This window comes from Protopterus annectens, chromosome 9.part0, assembly GCF_019279795.1.
Source record: "Protopterus annectens isolate FY-2018-M chromosome 9.part0, PAN1.0, whole genome shotgun sequence".
Classification (NCBI taxonomy): Eukaryota; Metazoa; Chordata; order Ceratodontiformes; family Protopteridae; genus Protopterus; species Protopterus annectens.
Window position 1 is genome coordinate 1,024,745,630 of NC_056743.1, and position 12,970 is coordinate 1,024,758,599.

The 12,970-nt window shown below is 43.8% G+C and overlaps 1 protein-coding gene across 1 annotated transcript in view; it reads right to left on the reverse strand.

Annotated features, from left to right (window-relative positions):
* The window catches only part of SMARCD1 (SWI/SNF related, matrix associated, actin dependent regulator of chromatin, subfamily d, member 1), a 1,197,111-nt gene that overhangs the window by 749,237 nt on the left and 434,904 nt on the right, over positions 1–12,970 (reverse strand). Inside the window, exon 3 of the mRNA XM_044083818.1 lies at positions 10,896–10,938. Within this exon, the coding sequence (XP_043939753.1) occupies positions 10,896–10,938 (43 nt within the window). The remainder of the gene's footprint in view (positions 1–10,895; positions 10,939–12,970) is intronic.

Consider the following 12,970-nt stretch of genomic DNA (forward strand, 5'->3'; position numbering starts at 1 on the left):
CGTTTTTTTTTTTTTCCACTTTCCTTGCAATCAGACATCAGGCATTTACAGGTTGGTTGTTTTTGAGGGTTTGGGATGAAGGGTGAGGCATGCTATGTATATGTATTTCAGCAGTCACTTGAAATACATGAAAATTACCATTTGAACCTCTGCTTTCATCCCAATCCAACACCAGATGTATTTGCAGTGACAGTCTTTTTTGGGGATTAGAGAAGCAGGCAGTACTCCCTAACAGGATCCGCTTATCCTCACAACAATTGACTTGCTAGTTTATTATGAGCTACTATTTTGTCAGCTTTGAACATTAAGGCTTGAGCACAACTTATGTCTTCACTGAAATAAAAAATAAGACTGGAACTCTTCTTACTTGTGACTTTTGTTTAGGCCATTGTTGAGTTAAAAGGTTGGAAAATGCTCTAGAATCCATTTATAGAGCATCAATAACCCCTATAGCTTCTGGGGGCACCAGCTTAATTGAGTTATTTCTAAATGGTTATTACTGTGCTGTCTTGATCAGGAAAGGTCTTTTGAAAGGACGTAAGGAAAAATAAAGCTGAACAGCAACACTGAATTTCTTTCCTTAATCATAATTTCTGTTCAAGCTATCATTGGATAAAAAGGCTGTGTAAAAATAAAAAATAAAATAATAAGCACTTCAGAGCATACATCAAGTTAAGACTTCTTAAAACAACTAAAGAGAATTGTAAAATGTGAGAAATAGATGAAAAAAAGTAATGGGCCTGGTGTGGGGTTACCAAGATGGGAAGAAACCGAGGGGAGCAGTGGAGAATGTGTGTGTGTGTGCGTGCGTCTGTGTGCACGCGTTTTGGAGGGAGTGTTGAAACAGTAGGCAGTGCCTAGGGCTCCATTTCACCTAAGTCCAGCCCTGCACACAGAGTTGTTGTAATGTATCATTCTTACATATAAATGTCAGCAACTGTGAATCTCCCTTTGTGAAATGCACCATTACAATGTGGTACATAGGCTTGTTATAAAGTAAGAGCAATGTAGCTACAGGTCAGTCTATATGTATTATTCCTAAAAGTATGCAGCATGAGAAAAAAGGATAGATAGAAGTGGCAGTGACAGGGTGATCCTGAGACTGGAAGAGTCCAGGGTGCCCCCCCAACTTGATATTTGCTGGCAGCCCCCAAAATGCTAACAGTGACCCTGTTTAGGCATGTGCAGCAAAGCAAGAGACTAACTGGTGAAGATGATTTGGAAGAACAGACACAAAAGGAAATAACTGCGCCCAGCAAAGTCATGGACTGATTGTGTGAGAAGACCTGCAACAGGCAGCCATGAGTGTCAAGGAAAGTAGGAGAGCTGCAGTGAATGCAGGGAGAGGACAGCTGGCATGACCGCTCGACTCCATGTAGAAAATGGGAAAGTGGTCCAAAGACCAAATTACCACCGTAACAGCTACAAACAAATGCAATCTGAGGGTCATGCTGCTCAATGCTAGAAGTCTAAATCTCAAAATGCACTCGCTCGAAGCACTCCTTAAAATGGAGAACATCGACATTTGCACTGTAACAGAGACCTGGTTCAAGGCAGAGAAAGCACCCCTGCACTACCAGGCTACAACTCATTCCACACCTTTCGGCCCCAGAACTTGGACCAAAGCTCCAAAGGCAGTGGTGTTTCCATATTCATAAAGGATGCACACACCTCCAGACTGGTAGCCCAAACGGCAGTGGTGTTTCCATATTCATAAAGGATGCGCACACCTCCAGACTGGTAGCCCAACATAACACATCTGAGATACTTCAGGTGCAGCTAACATTGGGTAAGACAGCGATTCAGGTCGTAGCCTGCTATAGGTCCCCAACCATGTGCTAAGACTCTCACTCCACGTTCCTATGCAACCTGGAGAATATTGGGGTCCAATCTAACAATCTCATACTGGGTGACTACCCCTCCATTAACTGGGAAAACTACTCAGGTACCAATACACCTGCCCAACACTTCCTGGAATTTAATCAATTCCAATGCCCTGGACCAGCTCGTTAACCCCACTAGAGGTAGCAACATCCTTGACCTGGTCATTATTAAAATGGGTGACTGTTGCTCTACACCAATAGTCAACTCCTCCCTGGTTAGATCCGACCACAAATTAATCACCTTGAAAATCCACATCCCTCCCCACGAACGTAACCACCATGAAAAACTTCTCCAAAGCTAACTTTGGGCTCCTAAAAGCCGAGGTGGCTAACTTCACAGTATCCATGCAAATGGAGAATAGCTGCATGACCGCCGAATCATACACCAATGCCCTGTACAAACACGTACACAAATGCATGGAACTCGCCATACCCAAAAGAACAAAGACGCTCTCCTCAAAAAAAAAAAAAAAGGAAGCCAATCTGGTGGTCCCCCCTACCATAAACAAACTCTACAACAGGAGGAGAAAACTGATGCAGAATCAGGTGAAGTCCCAAGACTGGAAAAAACTCCCTTACCAGCCTCAACAAAAGGTTGAGCTCCCTCATCAAATCCACTAAAGCTAGCTATGAAAACAAAATTGCATCAGAGAGCAAAGACAACCACAAAGCCTTTTATAGTTATGTAAAGAATCTCCACAGCAATACCCAGATTTGCTCTGAACTACTGCACAATGGTACCTCCCTACACCGAGCAAACAGATATTGCCAATATACTGGCCGACAGACTCAGTGCCAACTTTACCGCACCCCCCCCCCCCCAGGACCAATCACAATACCAGTATATTACCAGGCACCCACTATTACTGCTGCACAGGTTAAAACAGCACTGTCCAAGGGCAAGAATGCAGTTTCTATTGGACCGGACAATATCCCTGGCTGTGTTCGACAAACTACAGAGTGAACTGGCACCTCGCCTGTGTGCCTGTTCAATCAAACCTGAGGCTTTATCCCTACCGAATGGCACACTGCTACAGTCATCCCTCTCCACAAAGGAGGAGCAACTACAGAACCCTGGGAACTACCGCCCTAATAGCCTGATGAGTCTGACATGCAAGGCTATGGAAAGCATCATCAATGGACCTAATAAATACGGATATAGGGAATCTCTAAACTCTGTATCCTACACAGTTTAGTTTTGTGAAGGGTAGATCATGCCTGTTCAACTTGGTCCACTTCTTTGACTGAGTCACCAGGGCTGTGGATGAAAGCAAGGTGACTCATACAGCCTACCTTGAACTGGCCAAGGCCTTTGATACCATTCCCCAATCAGGAATCATAGAAAAACTCACTAAGCTGGGCATCAACCCTTACATCACTAGGTGGGTTGCAACCTGGCTCACAGAACCCACAGTGTGAAAGTGGCTCCAAGTCAGACTGCTGACCAGTCACAAGTGGAGTCCCACAGGGTTCGGTCTTGGGTCCTCTCCTGTTTAACATCTACTTCTCTGAAGTCCAGGCCAACAAAGGGGCTCTGGCTGACAAAGTTTGCAGACAATTGCAAGTTGGGAGCTATTATTAACTCCCAAAGTGATGTTGAGATCTTACAGAAAGGACTCACTGAGACCAGTGACTGGTGTCAGAACCATGGCCTAAGCTCAATCCCAAAAAATGTATCATCATCCCCCTTGGGAAAAACCCAGTTCCCTTGAATTATCACATCGATGGTAGTGCACTGAACACAGAAGGCTCTATCAGAGATCTGGGAACACAGGTTGACAGCAACCTCTCTTTTGGCCACCACATTGCCACTGTGGTCAGAAAGTCCTTCTATGTGGCACATCTCATTACTAAGGGTTTTGCATCCAGGAAGGAAGAGATCATTGTCTCCCTCTACTCTTCCCTCATTAGGCCATTGAGTACAATGCCCCATTTGGCATGTACCTCACTAGACACCTGCGACAACTGGAGAGGCTTCATAAGTACCTCAGAAAGAGGATCCTAGGCCTTAACCACTTGTCCTATATGGACAGAATCAAAAAACTCCAACTATTCCCCGTCTCATATCGCCTACTTAGAGGCGATGTCTGCTTGACTTACAAAGCCATGTCTGACCCAGCTCTGTATCCCAATCCCTCCACACCATGCACTCCAACCTCTACCACAATCAACAGAAAGTACAGTTGTGTACACTTACCATAAATGTAGATGTTAGAGTGTATTCACTGTTGCAGTCATCACATTTGGGTTTATCTGCATGTAAGTAGCCCTCAGCCAGCCTGAATACCAGAATCTTGGGATTCCTGCGTCGGATGCTGTCCCTTATTCCATGACATCAGGTAGTCAGGGGTATAAAACATGTAGCCGACGCCATTACATCAATTTTTCTTGCCCCGGATGTCAGGTGCTCCCACAATGGGAAGCAATTATACGTTATGGTACACCTCCATCAAAAACCAAATACACCAGAAAACTTAAATATACCAAACAAGAAGGAAAGGTAGAGCCAAGAGAAGTCAGGGGGCTGGAGGGAGGGTAACCAGGACTGCAACAGTGAATACACTAGAACATCTACATTTATGGTAAGTGTACACAACTGTACTATGTTATTCGTGTTTCACTGTTGCAGTCCTCACATTTGGGTTGATTCCCAAAACTAAGGAGGAAGTTAAGAGAGCATTAGGGCCAGCTATTAAGCCCTGAAAGACTGCAGTGGCAAAACCAGCTCTGGATTTAGAAAAAAAGAGGCATGTGGCAATGTTTGGCGAAGGTATGTACAGAGCTCCACACAGCAATAGATCCAGCCCTGGTGGAATGTGATCTTATCCCCTTGTGGGGTAGGTTTTCCATGGTGCTTGTAGCAGAAATGAATGCAATGGGCTATCCATTTGGAAATGGTTTGCTTTGAAATGGCCTTTCCCTCTGCCCCTGCAGCAAAGCCAACTAACAGCTGTTCAGATTTTCTGAGAGGCTTAGTCCTGTCCAAATAAAATCTAAGTTGTCTGTGCACGTCCAGGGAGTGCAGTATTCGTTGTCCTTTGTTTTGCGGCTTAGGGAAGAAAGTAGGCAAGTGAATGGACTGATTTAGGGCCACACTAGACACCACCTTGGGCATAAAGGAAGGATTGGTCCTGAGGGAAACACTGTCTGCATGGAAGATAATGAAGGGCTCCACTGCCATGAGGGCCTGTAATTCAGACACTCTTCTTGCTGAAGTGATGGCTAGAAGGAATGCTGTTTTCCAAGAAAGGAATTTCAACTCTGCTGTTGCAGCTGGCTCAAAGGGAGGGAGAGTGAGCTTTTCCAATACAAAGTTAAGGTCCCAGGCTGGAGTAGGGGCTCTCCTGGGGGGGGTCTTAAATTTTTGGCCCCTCTAAGGAATTGTTTTAGTAGAGGGTGAGAGAAGGGGGGTGGCTCAGTATTATAACGAGCTGAAATAGCAGAGGCATGAATTTTAATTTACAAGAAGCACAGGCCCTTGTGGAGCCTCTGTTAAGTACTGAAGAATATGAAGTAAGTTGGGCACCAATGTGCCCATCCCCAGTGTCTGGCTCCAGGAACAGTATCTCTTCAACTTTTCAGCATAGGATTTTCTAGTACTAGGCCTCCTTGCCTCCAGAATGACATCTAGCACCTGCTTACTGACAGATGCTATTGGAGAGCTAAAGGAATTAGCCAGGCTGCAAGGTTCATGGTTTGAAGCAGAGGGTGCAGAATCTAGCCCGTCTGCTGGGACAGCAAGGAAGGGGTCTGCGGCAGGTGCCCTGGTTCCAGCAGTGTCATACTGCACAAGAGGGGATACCAGTGCTGGTGTGGCCAGTCTGGTGCAATCAGTATTGCCCTTGGCTTGTCCTGTTGGATCTTTAGCAGAACCTTCGACAGGAGAGGGGGAAAGGAATAAACAGAGAGGCCTTCCCAGTTAAAGGACAGGGCATCCACTTTCCAAGCTTGACTGTGGGGAGTCCTTGTGCAGAATTTGTCCAACTGGTAGTTCTAAGGGGAGGCATACAGGTCTACCTCTGCAGTCCTACATTTGTTCAAGAGGTTGAATATTTTTGGTTCCTGTTTCCATTCGTGTGGTCCGTGAGATTTCTGCTTAAGTAGTCTGCCAGTGAATTTAGCTTGCCTGGCAGTAATTGAGCTTGTAGGTGCACTTAGTAGCTCAAGGCTGTGTTCCACAGAGCCATGGCTAGTCTGCAGAGAGGGTACGAGTGGCTAGATTCCAAGAAAGCATTATCTACAATGTCCAGAACAGGAGGGATAGCTAAAGGTCTGTGTTGAGGAAGGAGTAAGAATTCCCTAAGCCTCTTTTTGGAGTCAGAGTAATCCTGGCTTTCCCAGCGGAAATGCTCCCCAAGAGTGTGCAAGGTTTCACCAAAAGAAAGATCTTCTGGAGGGGAGGCAGAGGGAATGGAATCTTCTGCATCAGAATCCTCATAGGTAGAGAAGGGCAAATCCTGGTAATCAGAAGGAACAGAAATATCAGATTCTGGATTAGAAGAACCAGAAGAAAAATCAGTTCTAGGTCTCAGAGGGGGAAGGCTGGCTTCCCCTAATTAAGGTAGGAAGGTCTTCAAGTCATTCTAAGCATTTGTTTTTTAGGCATATGGGCCTGAGCATGCGGTTTGGACGTTGATTTTCTAGGTGTGGTGCGAGTTTTAAGCCTGGATGAAGAAGATGGTGTCGGTTTAAAATGCAAGCCTGTAGGTCTGAATATACCCTCAGAAGCCGATGCCCGCACAGCAGCTCCAGACCCACCCAAGGTAGAGACATCTGCAGGTTCCAGTGTCAAAGAAGCATCTCGCGGCATACCGGACTCCGAATGGGTCTCAGTAGAGGCTTGCAAATCTGAAGTAGTGGGTATCAGGGGCTGCGAAAGCGCCTGAGTACCGGCGGACTGACTGCTAGCTTTACGGAAGGGTCGGCGGCAGTTCTGGACCTATGCGGTCCGTCTCTGTCTCTATCTTTACTTTTTTCGGAAGATCGGTGGTCAGATGGCTTAACTAAGCCATTTCAGAGTACAGAGTACCAAAATAATTTGCTACAAAGATAGCCCGACGACGAATAGTTCGGGGATTGAACAAGGCACAAAACCAACAGCGAGGGACGTCGTGGTCTGGGCCTAAGCAGAGCATGCAGTACGAATGAAAATCTTTATGAGGTATTTGCTTTCCATAGGTAAGACAATTGTTAACTTTTACTGCCATCGGTTGGAGCAAGAAAAAATATCCCCAACGGTGTACTTATCTTTTTTTGAAGACTTCGGTTCTGAAACTCGAAAACGAAAATTTCAGGAGTCAGCTGACTGGCACTTGTAAACTGCTTCTGCTCCAGGCACTGCACGGCAAGAAAGACTGATGTAATGGCATCGGCTGCATGCTTTCTACCCCTGATGACCTGACGTCATAGAAGAGAGAGCATCCGAAGCAGGAATCCAAGACTCTGGTATTCAGGTCGGCCGAGGGCTACCTGCAGAGATAACCCCAAATATGATGACTGCAACAGTGAAGCACGAAGAACATCATGCTGGAGGGACAGGTTCATAACCCAGAGACTGCCCATGCTATGGAACAGACTTCCATTACATATCGAGCAAAGCACCTCACTGGCCCTCTTCAAGAGAAATCTTGATGAGTGGATAAGAAATAGAAAATTCACCCTGGGGGTCACTCCAGTGGCTCTATTCGACAGAGGCACTAGGAACTAAGTTCGGGTGGCACAATGCCAGGGTAATCCTATGAACTAGGCTTGTAAAGGCTCCAGGGCCATTAGCCTAGTACACACCTATAAAACTATGAACCTATAAGATACTACCAAAAAGCTTCCATGGGGAATGAGAGATAAATGATAAAGGGTCAACATCTTTAATTTTGGGATTTCCACATACAGATTTAGGAAGGAAAGATGTAGAACTGTCCCCTCAAGATGACTCTCTGGAACCAAAAACATTCTGGAACAGAGGCCCTTACCCCTATGGCTTAATGGCACTGGTTCTAGGACTGTGGGGAGGTTTTTATATCCAAAGCCAACTACATACCTCATGAACCATCTTTAACACCCACGTGTCACAATCTGTTGCCAAATGGGAATGTACAGACCCAGTTGTTGGGAAAGGTTTTGCAATAATAGGGCGGGAGGGGAGGGGGGAAGAAGGGAAATGCTGACAGTCATTCTGTAGTAGACTATTCCCTTTTCTTTGGAAAGGATCCTCGTTTCTTTGTTTCCCCTCCTGTCATCTCTTTTGGTTTCTCTGTTTGCCTGGGCAGGGACAGCTTGTTTTTATTTTTCTTAGGTGTGAGAGAGGATCTGGGAAAAATAGGTAATGGTGGGGTCATAAAAAATCTTAGAAATGGCCTGAATTAAATTTCCATCTCATTAAATTGTTAGAGGAACTTAGTAACAGAAGGACCAAATAAAACCTCCTTGTCTAATATGGAATTCAAAATTTCAGACTTTGCCTCAGACAATTTTTGATTTCATATCCAGGCATACCTATTCAAAAGAGTAGCATAAGCAGAAGCATTTGCCAGAGTATCTGCACAATAATACACGCACTCCATAATACGTTTAGACATTTGGGAAATGCTGGAAACATTAGATGTGGGTAGGCACTACCTTCAGGAGAAAGTGGTAGCTTGGTCTCTCAAAATGACGATAGTTAAGAATACTACACTTTCCTTCCTTGCCCACTGGGGAAGGGTTTGATGTCACCAGGAGCCTATTCCCCCCTGCTGGCGCAGATGTTGATATAGCTTCAGAATCCAACCCACTGTGAGAAAACAAGTGATTTTTAGTATGAGCAACTTTGTAAAGCCTATATGTTTTTGGGGGGACTGAAGGTTGTGAGCAAATGTTGTTACTAGCAGCATTATAAACGTCTTCCAAAGTTAGACTATGAAAAGGAGCAACAGGCACAGAAAGAAGCAAATCCTTTGTAACAAAAAATCTCTTTGGTTCAGAGGGAACATACATTTGTTTTCATAAAAATACCTCATTCATCCTGGCAATCTGAGAAAAAGAAATTTCCTCCAGGGAAGGCTATGAGAGCCAGTTTTCCTCAGCATCAGAGTTTTAGGCTTGAGAATCTGTATGAGAAGAAACCCTGTCTCTCTGTCAAAACCCTCTGATATGTCTTCTTCAGGAATATTTTGACGGACCTTACTTACAGGTACTGTATTCTCTGTATCAGGATTAACTGTCTTAACCATTCTTTGACCAAGGTAAAAAAATGTTATAGAAATGTTATAGATGCATCATTTGAAAAATATTTAACATTTGTTTTCTTCACAGGTATTTTAATTGACCGACCTGGAGAAATTATCTGCCCCATCAGCTCATCTCCTCCCCTGGGCACATTCAGCAGCATTCCCTAGTGAGCCTCCACACCACATAAAAGATGGTTCTCCCATGACCATACTGTACACTAGAACAGCCGAGGAAAACATGGTCGAATCCCTGTTTATGGTGGCTGAAAGGACTACACCGCAGGAAGCCAGAGAGGTGAGTGAGTGGTCTGAGAAACAAATGCCATCCACAGCAGAGTCACTCACTATTGACTGAGGCAAAGACTGAGCCTGTGGAGTCTGCAAGGACTATGGCATTTTTTTCTTTCTAGGACAACAGAAGAAAGACCAACAGAACAGGGTAAAAATCCATGCGACAGAAGAGGATGCTTCAAATGCGGATAAAACTTCTGGAATGAGTCAAATCGGAAGGAAATTGTCAGTTTACACAAACAGAACACAAACGTTCACACAAATTAAATATCCCCAAATAATTGCACTGCATAAGCAGCACACAACTCCCCATCAAAAGCTTCTGTAGAAATCAATGAGTCTGACAAATTAAATGTTGAGTAAACTGACAGCATAAACCAAGAACAACTTCACCTGTAAGATTCCCTGCCCCAAATGCAACACTTCTCAAAAATCTAAATATACTACAGCTTATATAAGCAGCACATTTTCTCATAAAATAAGCCCCCAATTCAGCAACAGCTAAAAATAGTGGTCCCTGATAAGAAACGTATGATATTATAGAAATACTAGGTTTCTTAAAGAGCTGGAACCGCCAAAACTACATAAAATATAGCATGTCCTATGTGGGAGGGGTCCCCAAGAGAGACTTATTTGCTGGCCTCTGCTTTTGTGATGCCTCTGAGCTGCTTCTTTACGAGGCATTAAGTACTGAAGATTTTCCAGTTTTACTGCTGATTTTTCCTCCTCAGGGCTGACCAATCAGCAGTCAGAGAGGAAGGATGGGAGAGAACCAGAACTTCTCGAAACTAGCAGGTTGAGTCTTGAGCAAGACACAAACTATACAACATGAAAGGTTACCACCAGCGGAATGATTAACATGAGATACGAGCACCCATTTATATTTAAGATAAACATACCCTTGCAGACAAAGCATACAGCTGCAACAGAGGCATCTCAACTACTCTGTATTTTCTTCTTCCAGTATACAATCTGGTGACCTGTTTGTGAAAGTGGCAACTTCCTTACTTGGCTGTATACTCTGCTTCCTTTAGTCATTCCTTCATGGAGCATCTTCCAAGGCACCTTGTGAACTCAGCGGTGGTTAAACCACTAATTACTAAATCAAATAGTACTCACTGTTTGATGACTACGAATCAACTGCTTCAGACTCTGGTTTTTAGAACTTATTTTTCTACTGCTTTACTGAAGACTTTCAGTTTTTGGACTTGGGACATGCTTAAAAGTGGCCTTTGTTTCAGTCAACTTATTTGTCCATTAAAATTAAAACAAATACATTTGGAAGGAAAACAACAAAGGTCATATAAAAGCAAAGGGGGATAAACAAGCTCAAGCCCATGCATGCAGTCACTCAGGCTGGTCCTAGTTCTGCCATATTTAACACTGTTTATAACCCGCTAACCTTTTTAAAGCAGAAAAAAAACACCCCATCTCTGTAAAGCATGCATATCTCAAGCATTTATGTTAAAGCATGTGCATTTTTACATTGCACAAATGCAATTTTTATTATTCTTACCCTCTGAGGTAGAATCTTATCTGCCATCTTCTTCTTTTTTGTACTACACAGAAAAAAAAACAAAAACAGAAAAATGGTTACCATAGCAAAAGCACTGCAGTGATAACTCACTCCTGTGACACTTGTCTCAAAGAAGCAGACCAAAGACTACAAAGCAAATCAGAAGACTACGTTGGGACCACATCCAAAAGCCAAGTGCTGAAACTGCAGACAATTTTGTGGGTACTCAGCAGAAACATTCAGTTATTGGGACTGCAAATCTAAAAGCAGTTTTCATACCAAACACGCAGAGAAAAGAAAAAAAAAACTTGATGATGCTTTTTCCTTAATGGGAATACTTAGTTGTTCAAGTTCCATTTTATGTACTATACAGCACACAAATTAAACTGATCTACATGAGTTGCAGTTCTTTTTTTTTCTGTTAGGATGACTGCAGGACTACTAAAACATAGACAAGGAATGTTCTTTACAATTCAACCACAAATGTGTTTGTATTACTCAAAACAAAAGCAGAATACTTCAACTTATGAAAAAATACAAAATGTACTTTAACTAATGAATGTACATCCTTCTGGCTCAGAGTGGAAAAAGGGGAATGTTAAGGGATCTTTTTAGAACATGTACAAATGCATTTTCACTGAAAACCAGTTTAGTTGTTGTCTTTTCGGCTTTTTCCTGGTAAGGGGTCGCCACAGCGGAACTCCGGCCCGCTAATGATTGGCAGTAGATTTTTACAAAACGCTGAGGTGCCAGCTCGACGCCCAACCTTCAACGAAGGAACGTCCATTTACGCACGCATGTCTTTCGAACGCTACCCAACCGCAGGGAGGAAATGAAGACTCCACACAGAAGGCACTCCCAAGTCACGCCGAGAATCGAACGGGAGAACCTCTTGCTGTGAGGTAACAACGCTACCGCCGTACCAAAATTCAACAAAGTCATATCTTTACAGAAAGTCACTAGAAGGAAGGGCGCAAAACACATTTAGAAATCTTACTACCCTTTGAACCCACTCAATCATGCAAAGTCAAACATTACATTCTGGTTGATAATGGTCGTTTACCTTGCAGTCACAAGAGACAGGGTTTGATTCTCAGCTTTGAAAGGGAAACGGACTAGGCTTAATGATCCACAGGGTTAACTAGCCTAGTATTGGTCTTTAAACCTATAAACTCCTACTTCTACATTCCTCACCAGTCAAACAAACTGTAATTACAGAGTGGGGTTTTCCACTGAGAATTGCTCTTTGGATGTATCCATTCAGAGAACAGATGTCAGAATGAAACAGAGCTTTAAATCCCTCATAAGCAACCCCCAATTTAATTTGTCTCGCCACTACCATAGGCACAAGGTATACAGTTACAGTGCTGCCATGTGGAATTACATACTTTCATAAGTCCTGCCCACATCTCCTCTGCAGAGTACAACGGATATGAAGTAATGCAGTAATGGACTGCTGTTCCCCAACCACAGGGGGACTGATCTACCCTGCTTCAATTCCCTCCCAGCAATAGACAGCCAAGCTTCAGTAGCTGCCACCACCACAGCCAACATTCTGGCACCCAAGTTCCTGTCTGAAACTAGGTAACAGTTGTTTTCATCCTGTCCACATACCAGGTGACTACATACAGGAAATGGGGAACAGTGAATCACTAAATTCAAATTTATTTTCTGGATTACTCCAGCTAGTAATACATTACAAAAAAAAGTATGTGAAGTCTAACAGATTACTCTGTAAAGCCAGAAAGGATGACAACTGCTCAGAGTCTTCTAGTAGGCAAATGTCCGTTTTGACAAAAAGTACAGTTTTGTACCTACCATAAATGTAGATGTCCGATAGGTATGCATCTGCAGTCATAACATATGGTTGTCCTGCCTCAGGCAGCCCTTCGGTCGGCCGGATTCCAAAGTCTGGGTCTGGCCTCGGCTGATGTCACACTTTCCCCGACGTCAGAGCGTCTGGGCTATAAAAGCATCAGCCGACGTCATTTTCCTCAGTTTTTCTTGCCCCAGATGCCAGGTGCCCTCTAGGAAGGCTAAATTTGGATAAATGCTGAACAGTTCCAAACATTTGC